Source organism: Aythya marila (genome assembly GCF_965140915.1).
Source record: "Aythya marila genome assembly, chromosome: 5".
NCBI classification, from domain to species: Eukaryota; Metazoa; Chordata; class Aves; order Anseriformes; family Anatidae; genus Aythya; species Aythya marila.
In genome coordinates, this window is record NC_139046.1 from 15109172 (window position 1) to 15130430 (window position 21259).

A 21259-nucleotide genomic window follows, 5' to 3' on the forward strand; every position below is an offset into this window, starting at 1 on the left:
ACAATTCATATATGTACTTGCATATATAAATATGTGTACATAAGCATATATGTGTGCAAATAAGTTTATGTATATAAGTGGAGCAGCTTCTTGCACTGTTTTTTATTGAACACTGCTACACTGGTGTTAGGCCTTGACTTTATAACTGAAAGCACAGTTTGGTTATTTGTGCTTTCTTGGGTCACCTTTCAGAAGAATGGGTTCTGCTACAAACAAGTCTCTATTCTGTCAATCAGCAAGATGACTGTCTAGTGATAGTGACATACAGACTGTAAATGACATTATCCAAGTAGATGAAAAACGACCCTGTTCTGGGTTCAGTGTGTGCTTGGAAACAGGAAAAAAAAATGTGAATAAGACGGTGAGAACTCTAAAGAGTACAGTCAACAGTGAAAAGAAAACTACCTGCTCTGATCTGTCAGCAAAAGAATAGTGTCTGTAGCTGCTGTTCCTCTCATCATAAAGGCAGACTAATGTCTGTTGGTCTTTTCCTCTGCAAGAAGGCTTTAAGGCCAAGCGTGCTGATGTACCTTGCATCTGTCTCCACAGATATAATGGTGGAATCCCCCGATGAGCACTCTATTGTGACCTATGTGGCGCAATTTCTGGAACACTTCCCTGAGCTGGAAGGCGTAAGTGTTTAGTCTTACGTCATGTCACTTCTATTTGCTTGGGTGTTCTTAATAAAGTCAGATATTGCATTTATCTTCTAGGTTTCTTTCTGAGCTATTTAAAATAAACCACAAGCTCAGTTTTAATTGTTCACATTTTCTGTTAAATCCAGTCAGGTGGGCTTTCATTGCAGATTGATAAACAGATTCAGGAAGAACTCTGCTTTTAAACCTTTACATCTAAGTATAGCTTTCAGAGGATAGAAATGGTTACATAGGCTCTGCTACTTTGGTATATTAGTTTCAGAATAAGGCTGAAGTTTATCCCTTCATCTATGATGATTTGTTAGACTTTAAATTTGCTTTTGTCTTCAGTCATCTCAAGTCTGAGGGCCACAATCAACCTGAATTTAGCAGATATTGTATCAGACACAAGGTACTAGAGACTGCATCTCATCAATACAGCAGTCAAAAGCACTCATTGTAAGCATGAAATAATTTACAGCTTCAAGGACCAGGGCCTTAAGGCAGATTTATCAAAAATTAAGGTTTGAGGAGCAGGCCTCAACAAGGCCTGACAAATGGCTTTTTGAGAAACAGAAGATCAACTTAAAGAGTAATTAAAGAATAGGACACAGAAAACTGGAGGAAAAATTAGAAGTCCCGGGAACTTGAGAAAAGATCTGCATACGTTGAAAAACTGAAATGGAGGCTGCTCGTACTTCTACGCAAACCTAGTTCAGCATAGTCTTTTTGTTATGAAAGGGTCCCCAGGAGACCCAGTGTCCCTTAAGTATTTATTTATTCTTTTGTGCTTGAGTACATGTACATAAATCATGGTTCCTATATTAAAGGTATTTCCTCACGTTTATTGACTGAAGGTTTCACTTAGTATGTATTTCAGAGCTTATAGAATTGGTGGACATTACTAAAGTCACTGGAATTAAAATTATTAAAATAATATGACCATGATTATTACATTAGATGAGCATGAAGATTGGTTGGCATTAAGACTTACGGACATTATAATGGAGAAAGAAAAAGCCTATTTATTTATTTATTTATTTATTTATTTATTTATTTATTTTCAGTACAGTCTATTGGAACCGAATAATCTAGTAGATGAATATATTTCACAGTAGATGTAGTTGATTTTGGGATTGTGTCCCAAAAAAGCCAAGTCAGTTGTCTCCACAGGTGCAGCAGGGAAAGATGAATATGTTAACAACTGAGGAGTAGGCTTGTCTGCGTTCTAATCTTCCTGTACAAGTGGCTTCTTCATGTTGAGCTTTGTTCAACTCACTTGGCTTGCCAAATTTGTTTCCCTACTTTCAAAATAAACGAGTCATTAATTGGCCATTCAAAAGGTAATGGGGTGGGTGATGGGCTAGTTACTGTAGCATTTGGGAGAAGTAAAATGATATGTGAGGTATGATTTGTTCTTTAATGAACAAAATCATCACTTAAATCATCACTTATAGGAAGACTTTGCAGATCCTGACAAGGAGCTTCCAATTGAGTCCACATATGTTCACATCAAAGACACACCTTCAGAAAAGGAAAGCAAAATCTTGATTTTAAGTGAAAGTGAAGAAAACATGTATACTGTTAATCATGAAAGGAGTCACCCTGCTCCTCCAAAGGTTCATATTCATGACACCCCTGAGAGAATCCTGTCAGAAACCGCTCCTGAAGAATGTAATGGCAAATTGAGTCAAGTGTTAGATGATTCACAGGAAACCTCGGAAGAGGAGCCTCAAAGGCCTACCTCACTGAACATTACAGGATCTATCCGTTTTGAATCCAATTCATCCCGGCAAGTGCTTAGTGATAAATTGATGCCAGGTGAAGGGGACATGTCTGATGACCCACTGAAACAGAATGATGACTTTTCTCCAGCTGTTCTGACAGACCAGAAAAATTCTGTTGACTCTTTTGAAGACTACTCTGAAGAATTAACTAAAGAAACCTATACTGAATACGACAATGAAACTAAGAGCCTTTCAGCCAATACTTCTTCTTTAAGCCCATTGTCCTGGACTTCAGGTATACTTACAGATGAATCTATAAATAAAGTAGAAGAGAGCAAGCCCCAAATGTCAATTCTTTTACCAGAAGATAGCTCGAAACAAGAAGATACACATAAGTATGTTCTCCATCTTCTAAATGAGGAAGTACTGAAACTGCCAGAAAATGAACATACAAAGCAATTGCCTGTCTTTGAGACAACAGAATCTAACCACTGTTCAGTGAATGGTTCTAATCTTGAAAGCCAAGAACTATCTACACTGCTAGAAACATCCGATGACTCTCTCTCAGATGTGCCCAAAAATGCAGAGGACCTTGACAGCTATGATGAAGATGAGTCTTCAGCGGAAGTGCTACCCAGTTCTTCAAAAGTATCAGTAATACCCCATGATCTCTTCTATTATCCACATTATAACGTTCCCATATCAGCAGTTCTGGATGCTTATGTTGAGCCTTGTCTCGAAGGTTATGATACTGAAAATGAAAACTCTTGTGAAACAGTAACAGATGTTTTACATGAGGAGGCGATACCAGCACAGGACTACTTGGAAGATGCTCCGGAGCCAGGCTTAGGGAAAAACCAAGGAGTTCCTGCACCAGAAATGTATACTGAGAATGGAGAGGAGGAAACAATAGATATTAATGGTCATGGGAATTCTTCCTATGAAGAAGAAGTACTATTAGTAGTAGAAGAATTAGAAAATGAAAAAGATGGCCAAAAGGCCACCAGCAATGAAGATACCACAATTCTACAACATTCTGAGGTATTTCATTTTTTATTAACTGTATTTCTTTGTGAAAATATGGGGGGACTAGTATCTGTACTGAGTGGCTGCCATTTCTTTTCATTTTGCATGCTCTTTGGATAAATACATAAAATGTACTTGGTCTCCTGTCCCGTAACACTGTTTGCCACAGCCCTCTACTGGAATGAATGGAATTGCAGCTTCCTGAGATGTGAAATTATCAAAAGAAAGAATAAGCACAATTTGCAGAAATGTTATTTTTACTGATGTTTTAAAATATTTTGAAACTCCTGAGTATAAAAGATTATCACAGTATTTTTATTTTAAATAATTTGTAATGAGAAGAACAGGAAGCAGCATTGTTGATATAGAAAGTATACAAGTAAAGGTATATTTTGTCTGAATCTAAATAAGTTTGTCTATGTAAACAAACCAATTTGAGTAGGTTAAGTTATGTGGATACAATCAAGATTTATCTACACTGCAGAAGGAGGAAGAGAGGTGATTTGGGGCAATTATTTGTGTTTTAGATTTAGGCAAAGTGCGGTGTTGTATTTTTCCTTGCAGGCACTGATTTTGAATTGTCTTGCACATTTTCCAGCATAGTAATTTTATGCAGAGTTTTTCTGGAAGGGTTGCCCATTTAAGTGTTTGGATGTCACTCTAGTTGTTGTTTAGGCTTGTTTTGTTCCTGGCAATTATTAGGGTAATGAAGTCAAATTTCTGTTATCTCCAACAGGCTATTTTGAGATAGATTAAAAACAAAAAAGTTTTAACAGATTATTTCAGAGTCATGTCATGCCATGATTTCTTATGTAAAAAGAACTGTCAATTAATTGCATGTAAGTTTAACTTGTGGTACTTTATAGCTCAGTGTATTCAAAATGCTTTTCAAGATAATTTTAAAAAGTTTTTCTCTCTTTAGTGACACCTTCAATCTTGTATGACACATAATCTAGCATCTGAGTAAGCTGTATCACTAAGATATTTGGAAGGGTGGGGAATCAGTCTTGTTGTCTAACACAAGATGTTTCTTAATTTCAACAGGCTGTAGATTTCAACCATCTAGATGATTTAGCAACAATGGGAAAGATACTGAAAGAAAGTAGTAACAGGGAGGAAAAAAACAAAAATATGATAAAAGCAGAAGACTTACAGATCTCAAAAGTTGGGACTACTACTCTGTTACAAGATGAACTGGAAGAAATTGCTAATTGTCATGAATTTTACAGGTATTTCACATTGATTTTGTCTTAAATACATCTAACTGATATAAATGTCTGGGCTTCTAAAGTGTGCCCTGATGTTTCAATGTTGAAACTGGATGTTTCTTCTAGACTTCCTTTAGAAGCATTGTATTGGGTCATTGGCTTCCTCCTGTGTTTCTCTTAAACATATCAAGCGATTTAGTGCCCGTGGGACTTGATTTGACTTTGCTGTACAATCTTAGCTACACAAAGCCAACTAGAATCCCAGTGCATTTTGAGCATGGCTGTGTTGTAAACTTTTTTTCCAAGGGAATGTTTAGCAATATAGATGAAATAACGCACATGCATTGTAACGCCATGTGCGAGCACAACACTGCATCATTCCAATAGATATTAGATGGCCTTTTTTCTGCCTGAAGAAGTGAATGAGACACTGCTAATTTTAATCCATTCACTTCTCTTCCCTCTTACATCCTAATTTAGTTCTTAGGTAATGCATTTGAGTGGGACATGAACTGTCATTTGTCAGTGCTTGTCACTATAGCACGCTAATGCATTTAAAAGTATTTGCTTAGAAAAAAAAAATCTCCTTTTTCAGGCTTTCTGTTCCCTGCAATCTGTCAATTATATTATAAGTACACAACCATAGAACCTCACTTAGCTATAAGTTTCACTTAAATCTAGATGATGTCAAAGCTGCAAAAAACGTATCATATACTATTTTCCAGAAGAGATTTAAATTTGAGGATTGGGATATTTTTTTTTATCAAAAATTTTAACATTTTCCCAAAGCTGTTGTTTAATGTTACTGATAAATTCAAATTCATATTCTAAAACATGCAACAATGAGTGTTTGTGGTTTCACGTAACCTAAAACTAGCATGTGCAATTATAGTAGCTCCCTTTGAAGTCAAAGCAAAAATTAGCTTTATAAATTAAAACACTTTGCTTTTATGTACATTTCAGAACTAGTGACAATGATTCCAACATTTATCTCCGACAAAGGTTTCCTAATACTTCTGAGAAGGTAAGTGGAAATTTACCTTTCTATTGCTATTTCACTATTTCTCTTAAACTCCAAAAGTTGGAAGATTGTAAAAGAGTCTGCTCTCTATATGTACTATGATAACACAAAAGCCCTAAGACTTCGAAGAATTTTAATGCTAAAACCAGGAATAAAGAACTTAAAAGCTTTATTGAACTCTTCAAAATAAAGGTAATTGGGCCTTATTGAACCTTAATCAAACCACAAAGAACTACTTAAAATTCAAATTAAATATATTCTAATTTTGACGTTTACTTTGTTATAACTATAGTTGAAATGTTTCAGTTCTTTGAAGCTTCCTTTACTTGCAGCTTCAATTTCTTCTAGTTTGTTCACTCACTGTATACACGTAGGCATCCTTGTCACAGCCCCACAAAAATGCTGAGTGTCTCTTGAAATGCACTTTTTACCACAGATTGAGCCTTTTGCCTCTCCTTTGTAGTATATTATATTATATTATCTTATACTGTGTATATATATATATATATATACACATGTATATATCAATAGAATCAGCTAACTGTCAAAGAAATTTATTTGTAATGTGAAACTGCATCCTTAATGGCAGATGTAATTCATATTGATTTCTTGAGAACATACTCCATGACTGAACTCTGGATTTTTAACTCAGAAATGATAGCAACAGCAGTCTGGGCATGCTGAGCAAGGATAGGAATATGTCTCTTTTCAGCACAAAATAAAATTTGGACCTTCTTGGAATTATAAAGAAATTCTGCCACCAAGATTCAACGAAACTGATGTTTCACACAGGTGCTCTGATTTTGCAATGCTGTAAAAGAAAGGTATACGAAGGAGGAGAGTTTTTTCCCTTTTTTTGTGTGTTTATACTAGACTGCAATGGTAGATCTACGGGTGCAGAATAAATTTAGAAGCACACTTTCATTTTGAGTAAACATTAGACATGTTCTACATAGAATGCACACAAAACTGCCATCTTTGTGAGACACTGAACTTTTTCTCCCCTTCCCTCCCCTCCCCTCTTTTCTTTTCTATTTTTTTTTTTCCCCCTTTTTTTTTTTTTTTTCTGTCCCAATACTGGTCACTTGTTTGTTTAAGGAAATCTTTGGCGAAAACAACCAGACAATGACAGATGTAAGTGAAAATCTACCAGTCATCAGGTGAGTCTTATTCAGACAAAATCTTCTGCAAGGAATCTATAACTTCTAATTATTTATAGCTTCTAATAATGTTACAAAGGAAAAAAAAATTATAATGGTAGACTGGCTGGACATCTTGTATACTGGTTTAGAGTCCATATTTCCCATAGGTATAAGATACAAAACTTCTTTGTTGCTAGATCTTCCCCTCCATTAAAATGTCTTTTGCTTGAGAGGAAAGGTTCAGCTGTCTTAGCAGGATTGTCAGCTCTTTTTCAACATGGTGGGTATTTCAGACCAGGTAAAGGGTGAAAGGACTTCATACATGAGGCCCTCATATAGCTGATATAGAGAAATTTCTGTGTAATACTCAGATATATATCCAGTACCATATCTGAGTGAGCAGGATGCCCAAGGTAGAAAAACAGACTCATTAAAAGAGGCCAAAAAAGTTTTCCTGAAAATAAGACTTAAAAAAAAATGTGTACAAGAGCATGATACATGTAAATTAATTTTATGATATTACCATCTTGAACCGTTTTAAAGAAGACCTTTTCTTGGTTTTGTGAGAGCTTAGTGGTGCTGGCAGAGTCCATCAGGTTTTGCCGCTAAGACCTGCAGTTGGACTTCTGGGCTTGTTCTCCTACCCCTCAGTTGCTAATTTGTTTCTGGAAGTCTTGGGCTTCTGTTTAATTCTTTTTGTATCTGACATGAGAAACTCTAAAAGTAGCTGATTTGGGGAAAATATATCAAGTCAAATTACATTGTATAAATAAAAGTGTGATATAAGTGTTGCCCAAAGCTGTGTTTACTTTCTGAAAATAAAGAGGTATCTTTTTGGCTGTTCAAAGTCAGCTTATGTCAAAGGAATATACTACATTGGCATGTGTTTAAGATACCTGAGAACTTGTCCAGAGTTTTCAGGGGATTAATTCCTATGTTTTGACTCCTAAGGAAATGCACTGCTAAAACCCATTATGCATCTCAGTTAGCTTGGGCTCCAGCTGATTAGATGGAAGTGGTTTATTAAACTGCTGACTGTTAGTGACCGTGTGATCTTTAGAGAAAATGTTAACAGTGGGAGTTTTTTCTTCTTTTTCCTGTCTCTTATCAAATTCTCTCCTATATTCAGGAATAAAAAAGACATGGAAGCAAGTGAGACTCCAGCATCTCCTCACCAGGCTCCAAGTGTTGATCAGTCAGAGATGTTCTATTTCATCATTTTCCTCTGGTTGCTGATCTACTGCTTTTTAGTCGTTCCACAGCTTCTTAGCAGCAAGGTTTGATCTCTGTGAGGTGTGGAAAAATAAAAGACAGTGGCCTGATTGCTTAGTGTATCTGCATATGAGTATGTACCTTCAGGTGAAGCACAAACAGAAACGTAGGACCTGGTATTTGTGTTCACTATCAGGTTCTCCTCAGTTCCCCTGCTGTTGTGCTATGACAGTGTCAAAGCACATTTTATATTACGACAACTGTGTAAATATATATAAAAATGACCTTATTTAGTAGCTGCGATTTTGTACATTTGTGCCTTGCTTTATAAGATGCTAAATAAAAATGGATAATTATCAGTAGAAATATGAACAATTCAGAGCTCTAGTCTTCAAAAATAATTCTTCTGGCTTCATTCACTTAGGTAGGGCCCAACAGCTGTGAAGATGTGTTGTTGGCTTGCCCATGAATCTGGCCCACCTGCAAGGGATGCTTGAGATGCTTGAGATGCATTTTCACATTTTCCACAGAGTTCTTTGGGAGAGATGGAGGTAGAGCAGAGTTGGAGATGGTGGAACTTACTCACCAGAGGAACTGACTGTAGTGCTAATGGCAAGCCAGTGGAGCAACAAAGTCAGGTGGATGGTTTATTTGTGGAGGGGGGATACGATTTTACTTTTATACTGCATCTGTTATGTTTAGTTTGCAGGAAAAAATTGGGTGTGGAGAAGTGTGAAGAATATACAGGTTAGTGGCTGCTTAGGAGGGAATGTAACGGAAGTCTTCATCTAGAGATTTCTCTAGAGAATACCTGAAGAAGTTTGCTTTTTGTATGTTACTGATGATGGCCATCTTTGAAAAGGTAGTCAAGAAACTTTATTTGCAGGTATTTAAAAACCTTCTTGTAGTCAGGTCATCTGCTGGTGAAATCCTAACTGCCCATCACACTTCATTCTTCTTTGTAAGCTTTTTTTTTTTTCTTTTTCTTTTTTTTTTAGAGGAGAAATTAGCATGTGATAGCAATAGTGCATGGTAGGATATCCTAAACACAGACAGGAATTCAGAATCTCTTTCATTCAATAGAAAATTGAAATCTTTTCTGTTCTGTCTTGACTAGAGCTGGATTCACCCTGTGAACATAAAAAGTAGATCCTTTGTGCTTGGTGAACAGCAGATCCAAACTTCGAAACTTAATTTAGTGTAAACCAACATAAGTAAAAAAAAAAAAAAAGTCTTCTATCTTTCCAGTGAAAATTTTCAACATTTTGAGTCATCTAATTTTGTTGATGAAGACAGTAATACTTTCTTCCAAAATAAAATCTATTTTAGAATTTTTAAAGATGTTTTCTAAAATATAACATTGAAATGTTAGGAATAGTGCTTTTTCTCTGAAAAAAAAATAAATAATCTTAATACAAAATTATTGTCCTGAATACCATGGCACCTATTTAATAGCAGGAACTAGCAATGTACAGTATATTGGAGCAACTGTGTAGAGAGCTCTTCACTATGTGCCAGTCTTCAGAGGCTCCCTGAGTTTATGACAACTCTTTCTTTGTATTTTTGCATCTCTTCCTTTGTTTCTTCCATGCTTCTTATTCTTCAACAGAGGTCATCTGGAGTTGGATTACAGCCTCTTCATTGAACTTTGCAGCTGTCAAAGTTCAGTCAAGGAAAATAAGTTTCCTTCTGTCTTCTCTCCCTCCTCCCAAGAAAATTAATGAGAAGATCTTTGGATGTCTCATATAAACCACTCATATCCATAACGAATAGAGAAGTGAATGGCATGCACTGATGCTGGCAATTTCATTACACAATATTTTCTTTTAAGAAAGACAAAAACAAGGGTTTTCTTTCTTCCCTCCTACTGATGATTAACGGCTGAAACAGCATGCAGTGATTGTCTTGATAATTTCACCCAATGTTTAAACTGAGGTGTGCTTGCCAGCCAGCCTAGCCCATGAAAAGATGGAGATTGTGTCTTCCATGTAAAATCAATGAAAATAATAAGTACATGATACTTGGTATTTGGCTGCTTTGTATATGATATAATATAGATATAACAGAAGCAGTCTACCTTAGTCAGCCATTGCATGTGTAAGAAGATCCAGAACAGAGTTATGAGCCTGCATCGTTCTTCCACAGTGCAAGATCCATCTCTCACTGCAAGTACCCTGTTCTGAAACTGTTGCTCCTTTTTGGACTCGGTGTCTAGCTTACAGTCTAAAAGTCTGACCATGAAGCACTCACTGCAGCAAAACCCATTTTAATAAGCTGGCTAGAAGACCGTCTTGAGGTATCTGAGTTTTTAAAGGCTGGTGGACGATCTTTTATCTATCCATTTTTTCTGACAGATCTGTGCACTGTCTGAATAAGGAAGTTTTTCCTGAAAGGCCTGGGGTTTTGAAGACTACTAAAGTTGAACTGACCTCATGTGATACGTTGGCTTGGTAGCAGAATTCAGACATATATGGGTACTGATCTGTTAAGTCCATGTCAGTGTGCTCAGGTGGCCAAGAAGGCCAACAGCATCCTGGCTTGTATCAGGAATAGTGTGGCCAGCAGGATGGGGGAAGTGATTGTCCCTCTGTACTTTGCTCTGGTGAGACCGCACCTTGAGTACTGTGCTCAGCTTTGGGCCCCTCACTGCAAGAAGGACATCAAGGGGCTGCAGCGTATCCAGAGAAGGGTTGGTGAAGGGTCTAGAGAACAAGTCTTATGAGGAGCAGCTGAGGAAACCAGGATTGTTTAGCCTGGAGAACAGGAGACTCAGGGGAGACCTTATCGTGCTCTACAACTGCCTCAAAGCAGGTTGTAGTGGGGTGAGGGTCAGTCTTCTCTCCCAAGTAACAAGTGATAGGACAAGAGGAAATGGCCTCAAGTTGCACCAGGGGAGGTTTAGGTTGGATATTAGGAGACATTTCTTCACTGAGACGGTTGTGAGGCATTGGAACAGGCTGCCCAGGCTGAGTCACCATCCTTGGAGGTATTCAGAAGACGTGTAGATGAGGTGCTTGGGGTCAGGGTTTAGTGGTGGACTTGGCAGTGCTAGGTTAACAGTTGACTTGATGATGGAGGTCTTTGCCAACCTAAAGGATTCTGTGATTCTATGATAAGACCAGTTCTTGTTGAGCAAACGTATGGATAGCAGAGTATTGGAAAGTGCAAGTGTTGGGAAGTGTTTGAGGATTACCGGATAAGGGTGTGTGGTGTTCACAAAAGCACCATTACGGACTGTGAGACAGCTATAAGGGGATGGTTCAATGTTATTGTAGTTGGGTAACTTCACTGCAAAGTGTTTCATTGCAGTGAATTTTATAGAAAGTGCAAGAAGAGGTATAGGATTAAAGACAGAACATTGCTAGACATTTATGGGGCAAGCGTCTTAGCGCTGAAGAAATGGGTTAAACAGTCACAAAATGAAATGAACAGAGCCTTTGCCAAATTGTAGGACATTATCAGTGCAAAGATGGGGCAAGTACAGATTGCAGTAAAAAAATGACAATCACTTTTCAATGCCATGAATATTTTTGATAGATTGAGCTCTAAAATGTATTTTTATTGAGTTTCTAGATTGTAATGAATGTGTCTACAGAATTTTATGCAAAGCTTCAGAGTTCAGCTGTTTTAAAAAGATTTTTTTATATAGCAGTGATTATTTTATCTATATATTTAATAGAACTGTAAAACCATTTTAAGAATACCTGTAAAATTCTGTGTATGTGATATGATTATTTATTGATTATGACTCATGAGAATGAACATTGAGCTATGCATAGGTTGCATCATCCATTTGAAAACTGGAAACTGCAAAGAGAGGAAGAGCTCTTAATGAACAGCAGACTTGAAAAACATGGGAAATGGTTTGAGTACAATTGTGTGATTCTTCAAGCCGCATAGCAATATATTATTTTGTGATGTTAACTTTCAGCTAAAGTTGCAAAATATACTGAATGATTAAGCTACTTTCTTCCATTAAAACACTTCCTGAGGCTGAAATTTCAACATCTTGATATTTGGTGTCTAAACACACTTAAATCCTCTACATCTTCTGGTGATGGTCATTTTGCTCCAGCTCAGTATGACTCTAACTTCTTTATCCAAGTAGTGTGCCATTGAGTTTCCTGGGGTACCCAGGTTGTGTGATTTTGGTTTTCATTTCTTTTTAAGGGTTTTTTATACTGACCCTTACATAATCAGATCTTTCAGAAGACGAATTTGGCCATTGTATGTGTTCTCATATTCAGGAATCTACTGGGACAATAGGTATAATAGTGCATTATCACTTACGCTAGCTTTAAGTACTTGGAGTCCCTTCTTACCAAGCGCAAACGTGAATGCATCCAGTGATGTGTTCAGTTTCTCGACTTCTGTGGAAGTCAGTGTGACACACCTGTGTGCTAAGCACACACTACAGGATCTGGCCCTGAGGGGACTAAAGTCAGCTTTAATCACATAGGACGGGAAGTAGCCACAAACCCTATGCATTACCTTAGGGCTGGAACCCCTCAAATCTGATGCACACAAACAATGCCACAGACTTCAGTTGACCCCTTTGCACGCGTAACAGTTGTTCGCATAAATTCTGTAGGATCGATACCCTATTCTTTCTAGGAAGTTACCATGCACTGCCATTTTTTATTAAGGGAACAGCAGTGGGGGATGAATGGCTGGAACACAATGGTACGATTGCTGGTTGGAATGCGCCTGTGAAAATTCCCAAACCTCTACAGACGAAACCTGTACCTACCCCAACAATTGGTCACCCCATTTTCCACTGGGCTAACAGATGGTGAATCTGAAAGGAGGGAAAAAATACTAAATTTCTGTATTTTCATGGTGTGCAGACTTATTGTTAGGTAGATAACATTGAATTCTTCCCCTCTGCATACTACTGATGATACTAATTTACAGCTGCCTTACTTACAATTTCACATTCCAGTACTTGTGCTAGGGCTAGCTCCTACCCCATGCAGGTGAAGTTATTCTTGCCAGAGGCTGGGATTTGTATGCCCATGTAAAGAACACTGGAGAAGACATATTCTGAATGGGATCACTCGCTTACACTGTCCACCTCTTTACACACAACTCTAGAGCTCATAAAGGGTGAAAAATTAACCTTTTATTCTCAAATGCCATGTCTATTTCAAGGTTATCTTAATAGAAATTGTGGAATATCAGAGCGTTTCTTTCTTCCCCTGAATATGAAACATGGGAAGCTTCCTTCCATCTCAGTGGCACTTTCAATGACTCCTTTCCAGGCAGCTGCTACTGCTGATAATGGAAAATGAGAAGCGTGTTATTTTCTCACCGTGAGGGGAATGTCTAAGTCTACGTCTCTGGAACATAAAATTGGCCCCTGGGTGACTACTACAATTCTTTCCTCATGAAAAGGTTAGAAGGGGCAATAAAAATAATTAATTTTACCTCAGTGAGAAATAGTAAAACATAACATTCCAAGAAAGGCTAGATCGTGGCCTTCGCTGTTGTGTTCAAGTCAGGTTATATTTTATTCCCAGAGTAGCTTCATTGCTTTCAGTGGGCCTTCCTGGAATCTCTTTGATTCATGGAGTATGTTTGCTCTGTGTCCAAGGAACCATTCGTGGAGCACTGACCTGATCCACAGCTGTCACAAGGCTAACACAGATAATCGCTGGTGTTTAGTTAGAAATGACGGCCCAATTTAAATAAATTAACTTTCAAATTATGTGCTGGTGATTTTTTTTGCGGGGGGGTAGAGAAATAATGCTTTTTTTTTTTTTTTTTTAATGCCAAATAACACAAGTCAAATATGCCTTTTTGTTACAATAAAAAAAAAAAAAAATCGATCTCTGCTTTTTTCCTCAACAAATCAAGTTTCAGTTTGGCATACCATTTCATGCTATTTTATTCTTCTGTGAAAAAGCTGAAGAAAAAACAAACAAACAAACAAACTGTTTTACCATTGTTAAAGTTCTCTAGTTTAAAATTTAATTTGTAAAATGCTAGTTTGCTAAAGAGTTAATAAGGGACATTTTTGCTCAAGAAAACATTTAGAAGTAAGGGATGTAATATGTACAATACATGTTTCTCTTTGGCAAGTGGTAAGGAATGATGATTATTTAAATGAGAACCTGCGAGGTGGATTTGAGTGGCTTCAAAAGACATACTGAAGGAGATGAATTTTTGTGTAATTTCAAATACATTTCTTCTAAATGCTTTCAATCAGTGGTATGTATTGAACATTTGCACTTGTTGCTCAAAGCTAATTTTTGTGAGGAAGAAATGTATTCTTGTGTATAGTTGGTAAAATAGCAAAGGGAACGTTTTTAGAAACTGCTACTCTGTAATAAGATTAGTATTTACTAGTGAATAGTTATACTTTATTTTATAAAATCTCTGATTTTGAAATAAATGGACAGGCTTCCTGTATATAATCTGTCATCTGTGGGTTTGTCCTTTTCCTCTTGATTTCAGTAAAAATCACCATTTTGTTCTTATTATGCATTTTAGTGCCCAGAAGCTATTCACTTTTTAGCAGAGAAGATCTCAGTAAACAGGGTAAATTCATAAACTGTATTGTTTCCCCATCTACCCAACAAGTGACTCTTAATTTTGGAGGAAAAAGCAAAATTATAATCCCAGTCAACAAACAGAATGAACTCCAAGTTTTTATGAAGGTGATTATATATTACTAAATTTGTTAATGCATAGAAATTGGTATTAAAAAGGCAAGCTTACAAAAACAGCTGTGCTGAATTATATAGTCTTCTTACAATTCAGCTTATCTGGCCTGTTTCTATGCAAGAGTCTAAATGTTTAGACCAATGGTTTAGTAAATTACTAGGTGCAAAACTGATTCATATTTACTATGCTCTTCTCCTCTACACCTTAATTCCCTTGGCAGTATATGAGCAAAGGGAAATAAAGTACAATAGAGATGCAACACAATTCAGAATCAGACCTATGATCTTCCTCCTGACAGACAGAACTATACTGGATAAACAATATATGGGGAATGGCGCAGGAGTTCTTCTCTAACTAAACTTAAGGGCTGGTGGGCTTTTTGGAAGTGTTCACCCATTCCTTACTACAAAATGAAATCACCTCACATACTTTCAGTGTTTTTCGCACCACCCCTGCGGTTGCTGGTACCTATTTTGTGGACCATCCTCCCCCACACCTAGTGCTTGTAGATGGTAAGAGAATATTCATAATGCTATTGGGAATTTGGGATATTTGGGTCCAGTGGGAGAAGAATAAGTTTTTACAAGAGTATGGGATCCAAGCTTTTGTTCAAACTCTAGCACGGTGAGAACAAGAATTGTTGGATTTGATTTTTTTCAGTGAACTGGAGAAAAGTCATTGTGGTAGCAACTACAAAGCCAGTCTCCCTTATCCTTGCTGTGTAAACACAGCTTTTGTAGCTTAAAGAAGGTGGAAATGCAGCATAGGAAATATAACAATCTGTCTGGATCATGACAGTGATAAAACTACCACAGGGTTCATTTCATGTAAGGAACCAGTATGCATATTGTGGTTGTAAGAAAACCCAAACCTCCTAAGGATAACCTGTGGTCATTAGGCATATATTCTGGTTGGTACTGTATATTGAAACCTCTGATCTCTCTTCAGTGCTTATTTTACCTGACAGAGAAACAAAACCTAGCAAGAGCATGAATTTCTTCCACTTGCTGGGCAAATACAACAAAATCTGAGAGCCCTTCTCTTAAAACACCAATAGCCAGGTAGTATACAGCAATAATCTTTTCTTGAGTTGCTATTTGTATTGATGTTACAAGGATTATTTCCAGGAGAGTTCATTACAATGATTCATGAAATGCCTTCTGGTGACTAGGTCTGTTCCTTGGTTAGACTGTACTGTTGGTAGATCTCTGTCCTTGCCAAACTGCACACTTTACCTTGGAATGTAAGGTAACGTATGATCAAAGCAAAATGTATAGCTCCATCTGCTGTAAATACTTTGAACTGATTATTTTTGCATTACTTTTATGGCTGATCTGCACCCTGGGGAACTGATCGATCACTTTGCTGATACATATTTTCTGCATGTTCGCGAGAAGCATCATAAAAATAGTAGCTAAGCATGTTTTAAATTGCAAAGTGTTAGTTCTTGATTCTCAGATAAAAAGGAGCACAAAAAGTGTATATTTCAAGCATATTAGGAACCTTTGCTTGTTAGGTATGATTGATCTTTTGTACTGAAGCTCCTTGTGAAATCCAGAAATTACCTGGTTTGCTTAAACTAACTTTAAGTCAGTGATGGATGAGAGGAAATTCCCAGTCATGCTCCTGCTAAGCAATAGCTTTCCACATTCAGGAATAGGAACATTTATTATTATTATTACTTATTATTTATATTTTTTTTTAGGAAATAGTCATCAATGCTGACTTTGCGTAGGGAGAGTGAATGAGTTGATATCCCATATTTAATATGGATTTGAAAAGTAAACCAGCTGTTTAAAAAGGCCAGAAAAGACACAAAAGCAGTTGAAAATATTAAATGTTTGCTTGCTCTGGGGGAAACATCCTTATTTAGAGTTACAAACTCTGAGGCACTGAAGTGTGAAAGCACGCTGAGACATTTTTTTTTTAAATAGCATCCTAGGGAGGGAACCAAAAGCTTGTGCAACCTAACACCTTTAAAGTTTTAAGAATGGTCTCTGCTTGAATAGAGGTTCTTTCTTTCTTCCAACTTCCTCCTCCATAATCATACCTGCAGCTTTTTCTCATAATACATTGCAGATGTTATTATTAACGCTGTGGTTTAAAGTGTTTGTAACTGCTCTTTTCTGCAGTGATTCACAATTCTGAACTAAAAAACCTGGTAGCCAGGCTGGGGGCCATTTGAGAGGAAAGTCTCAATTTATTTTTTTTCAAGTGGGGTGCAGAATAGACACATCCTTTCCTGGCCAGAAACTTGCTTGCAACACTCTGGCCCATATTTTCTTGATATGTGCCAGCTTGTTTCGAAGCGTATTATTGAAATAGTGTGTGATGCAATGACAAAACAGCATCGTGGCTGGTATCAACAGCAGGGAACAACAGAGGTCACCATTGACTCGCGGGAAGGAATCTCTTCAGAATCCATTTTGGAACATGATGAGATGTGTAGAGCCAAAAAGCACAAAGCGTGGTTTCCACTGGCATAATTTCAAAGTTCTGTAGCATGAAAAAAAGACAATTACTTGTCACACAGTGAGGGTTTTCTTTTAATTGAATTTACCTCCATTCTAACCTGTACACATTTTGTCACACTTACCCAACAGAAAAAAAAAAAAAAAAAGGAAAAAAAAAAAAAAAGAAACAAAACCAGCATCATTTCGTGATATGACTTTTAAAAAGGGAGAAATAAATGTCTCTTCTTGTTGTTGGTTTTGTCTTACAGCAGTTATCTCATAGAGTTATCATATCTTAGAGTTATCCCATCTATAATTCCAGCACTAAAGATATTTTGAAAGCTGTAATTTAGAGCATTATCACTTTTTCTGTTCGGGATTTTAATTAGTTGGGCTATTCTATTCCTTTCATCCAATGGCCGCTTTGTTTTTATAGTTGCATGTGTATGTGTTTTTTCTTTTTCTTTTTCTTTCTTTTTTTTTTTTTTTTTTTTTTTTTTTAATTCAAAATTTGAATGCCAATAACTTAGAGGTTTTTAACACATGGATGACTTTTCTTTTTTTTTTTTTTTAAGAAATTTGTGAAGGTAAAAGTTAATTTTTGATTTGGCCTTAAACTCTGAAGAATAGCTGTCATAACACATGCATATAGCAAAAAAATATCCATCCCTTCAAAGGAGGGGATAGCAGTGATAGAGTGATAGAACAATAAAGGATAGCATAGGTTTTATCCTAACTGTGCTTTTAAATCAAAAACTCCTGTCAGCTGGCATGCTCAGGGAGGAAGTAGCTATGGAGAAAGACACCCTTTTCTTTATAAGAAAATAACTTCCAGAATTCTCCTGGCATTTGTGTTTTGTTTTCTGTGTTTTAAGTATTCTGCTTGCCTTCTCTTTGAACCTCCTTGAATTGGATAAAATTCATTATTTAATCATGGCCTGCAGAGGATTAAGGAGGGTTTCTTTCTGCTTTATTTTATGTTAGAAATAATCAAGAATGCCAATTTCCTTCAGTACTTCAGTTAAAATTGGAAAAATAGACCCATATGTTCTGACAGCTCCCACTGGATAAGGCTGAACAGCTGCTCCTCTTCCTAAGGTTTTGTCATGGGATATAATTATTCTTCCATCCATAAAAAACAGAAGGGTGCCCCATCAATGGTATAAAAATGCTTAATATTGTGACATTTAATAATATGGGCATTACAAAAGACATGCTCTAAAGAACAACCGAGGTTTGAGCTAGGTAAAGGAAACAATGTGGTAAAACCATAGGCCTTTCTGTCAGTTTTCATCTGAAATCATTTCACAGAGGTTTAAATGAACCTCAGCATGTTCCGGTTACCTTTATCTCCTCATACTGATTTAGTGGGCACAAACAGTCATACTAAGGAAGCGGTAAGTCCCTGGCAGAGTGCAGATGGATGAGGAAAGCTGGATCTCTGGTGACAGACCCTTTGCTGCATACCCATTGCATTCAGCCCAACTAAAAAGGGGGAAGCGGCTTTGTACTCCATTTACCATCTTCGTTAGGCAACAAGGGTTATCTCCAGTCCCTCTGTCAGGAAGTGTGATCTTAGCATAGTCCTGACTTTCCTGCCTGGACTAACACAAGTGTAACTGCATTGCAGTGTCTTGTAAGGCAGACAGGATCAGTGAAACACAGCATGAAACTAAATCCATCCACTGTGGAAAGGAGGTGCCAGGAGTAGGCAGAATGGGGCCAGCTGTGTATATTTACGTTATTTAAAGGTTTCCTGCCACAAAAATGACCACATTGTCCAGATGCAGCTATATCTTTACATCACTGGTGTGGTTATTTGTATGGGCAGTCTATAGATCTGGCCACTCACCACCAGCACCGTAGGTAGGCCTGTTCAGAGCTTGTGTGTATCCCATCACTGTGATAAAGTATGGTAAATACACATCTTTTTATTGCACAAAGAGTAGGAAAGCTATGGAAAATTAAGGGTTTTTGGACACTTGTGAGTGAAGGACAGGGAAGAAAAGTTAAACAGGAAAAGTGAATTTTGCATTTAGCACACAAAATGAGACCAAATCAAACTGTTGCTGTTGTCAGTAAAGATCTGCACTGCTTACTTCCATCTTTGGCACAGTTCTTGTTACCATGCTCAGAAGAAAAAACAGCAACCACCAAAACCTCTCTTGTTGGTCGACAATTCATTTGTTGATAACGTAAATGAACCCTGAGAAGAGGGCACCAAGGTAAAAAAGTTGCGCTATTAAATCCATGGACAGCACGAGAACAGTCTTAACAGCTGGTGTTGACACTGAAAACATTGACTGGAACTGCAAAGGGTGAGCACGTGTTGAGCAGGTAGGGGCTTGTCAGTGAGCCAGATACAGCTTTTTCAAGGTCACTTCCAGACAGAGCTGTTCAAGAGTGAAGCTGCAATTTTGTGCTCCAACCCTACCGTAACTGATGACTGCCATTTATGTGGGGATAAGATCTAACAAAAATGGGATGTGATTATTGCATTTCAGCTCTCTGTTGATCTACCTCAATTTACAGTAGACCGAGGAACTTTCAAACTCCACATTTGAATGTACAAGAGTTATCCTCTCTACAGCTACCTGAAAGGAAGGTGTGGGGAGCTGGGGGTCAGCTTCTTCTCACAGGTAACTGGTGATAGGACTAGAAGGAATGGCTTCCAGTTGCGCCAGGGGAGGTTCAGGTTGGAAACGAGGAGACATTTCTCCTCAGAAAGAGTTGTCAGGCATTGGAACAGGTTGCTCAGGGGGGTGGTGGAATCACCATCCCTGGGGGTGTTCAAAGAAAGGTTGGACGTGGTGCTTAGGGACATGGGTTAGTGGGTGACATTGGTGGTAGGTTGATGGTTGGACCAGGTGATCTTCAAGGTCTTTTCCACCCTTAATGATTCTATGATTATTTGTCCTATGTATCTCTCTGGCCTGGGCTGCAGCTATGGATCTAAGTCATGCCGTAATCAAGCTTGGAGGCTTGATTATTAGCTTCATCTCTGTGAGGAAGGTTCAGTCTTCTCACCAGTCACCAAGAGAATGACGTTTGCAGATGATGCCATGGGAGGTGGGCACTAGGAAATTAAAATAATCATGGAATTTGAAATTAAAATGAACAGAAAGGAAACTCCAAATGAGCTAGTTCCGCTCAAGCGATACATTTCAATCCTGTGCCCTACCTTACTGACCAGTTCCTCACACTTATAACCAAACATTTCCCTACATCAGGTAATATTTGGCAGTCTTGTTGCACTGCAGCCCTGTTTAGGTAAGTTAGGTAGATTCAAGGCTTTATATTATCTTGCAATTTCCCTCTCAGTTTTCCAAGGACTTGAAGCTATTGATGTCAATTGTGACAAAGAAATAAAAGCTGGAAAACAGCAGCATATGAGATGCATGAGAACTTGCATTCCTGTCTGTGCACCAAGCATTTTTCAGTTTCTTCACCTCTGGCTGAAGGGTTTTGATGGCGGGTAATAGTTACCCTAGATCTAGATCAGCTGTTTAGTCCAAAAAAAATTATTATTATTTTTTTTTAAATATGTAGTTGTAGCTTGTAACGTCACTCAAGTGAGTACTGACAAGAGATTGGAGACCAATGGTCTAGCTAGTCAACGCTGTCCCAAGCAATGGCAAAAGGAGATGATGCTGAGGGAGCACAGATGGACCCTCCAGTGGCCCTTTCTTCTTCTCCATTCTGGCCTAGCACCAGCAAGGGCTGTGGGTGCCAGCTCCCTGATGAGCAGAAAGGACACTCTGACCACCTGTGTCTATGGGTAAGTGGAATTTCACTACACAGAAGCACTGGAGGTGAAGCACTGCTGTGCCCTGAGACTGATCGAAGTCATCAAGGACTGCTTTTTGCCTCCTGTTGAGTGACATTCAACTCTTCAAGACCACTCCTGCCCCAAAGGAAAGAGCAGTGCCCTGCAGGCGGCCTCACTACCTCCCCACCCTACAACCCCAACACCACAGCCCGACCCCGCCGTCCTCCAACCCCGCCAAAATGGCGGCTGCCGCCCTTCGCCTCAGCGCTGCGCCACCGCCTCCCGCGCGCGCGAGCCCCGCCCGCGCGCATGCGCAAGGTAGGAGCGGGGAGGGGGGGCGGAGCAGCCGGGGCCGAGAGCCTCGCGGCGCTCCGGCGGGGGGAGGGGAGGGCACACACAC

At 38.2% G+C, this 21259-nt stretch overlaps 1 protein-coding gene across 1 annotated transcript in view; it reads left to right on the forward strand.

Moving 5' to 3' along the window:
- The window catches only part of CLMN (calmin), a 74693-nt gene extending 62717 nt beyond the window's left edge, over positions 1–11976 (forward strand). Inside the window, exons 8-13 of the mRNA XM_082761790.1 lie at positions 550–632; positions 2093–3403; positions 4433–4617; positions 5560–5620; positions 6716–6777; positions 7889–11976. Of these exons, the coding sequence (XP_082617916.1) occupies positions 550–632; positions 2093–3403; positions 4433–4617; positions 5560–5620; positions 6716–6777; positions 7889–8042 (1856 nt within the window). The 3' untranslated portion in view covers positions 8043–11976. The remainder of the gene's footprint in view (positions 1–549; positions 633–2092; positions 3404–4432; positions 4618–5559; positions 5621–6715; positions 6778–7888) is intronic.
- Positions 11977–21259: the final 9283 nt, after the last annotated feature.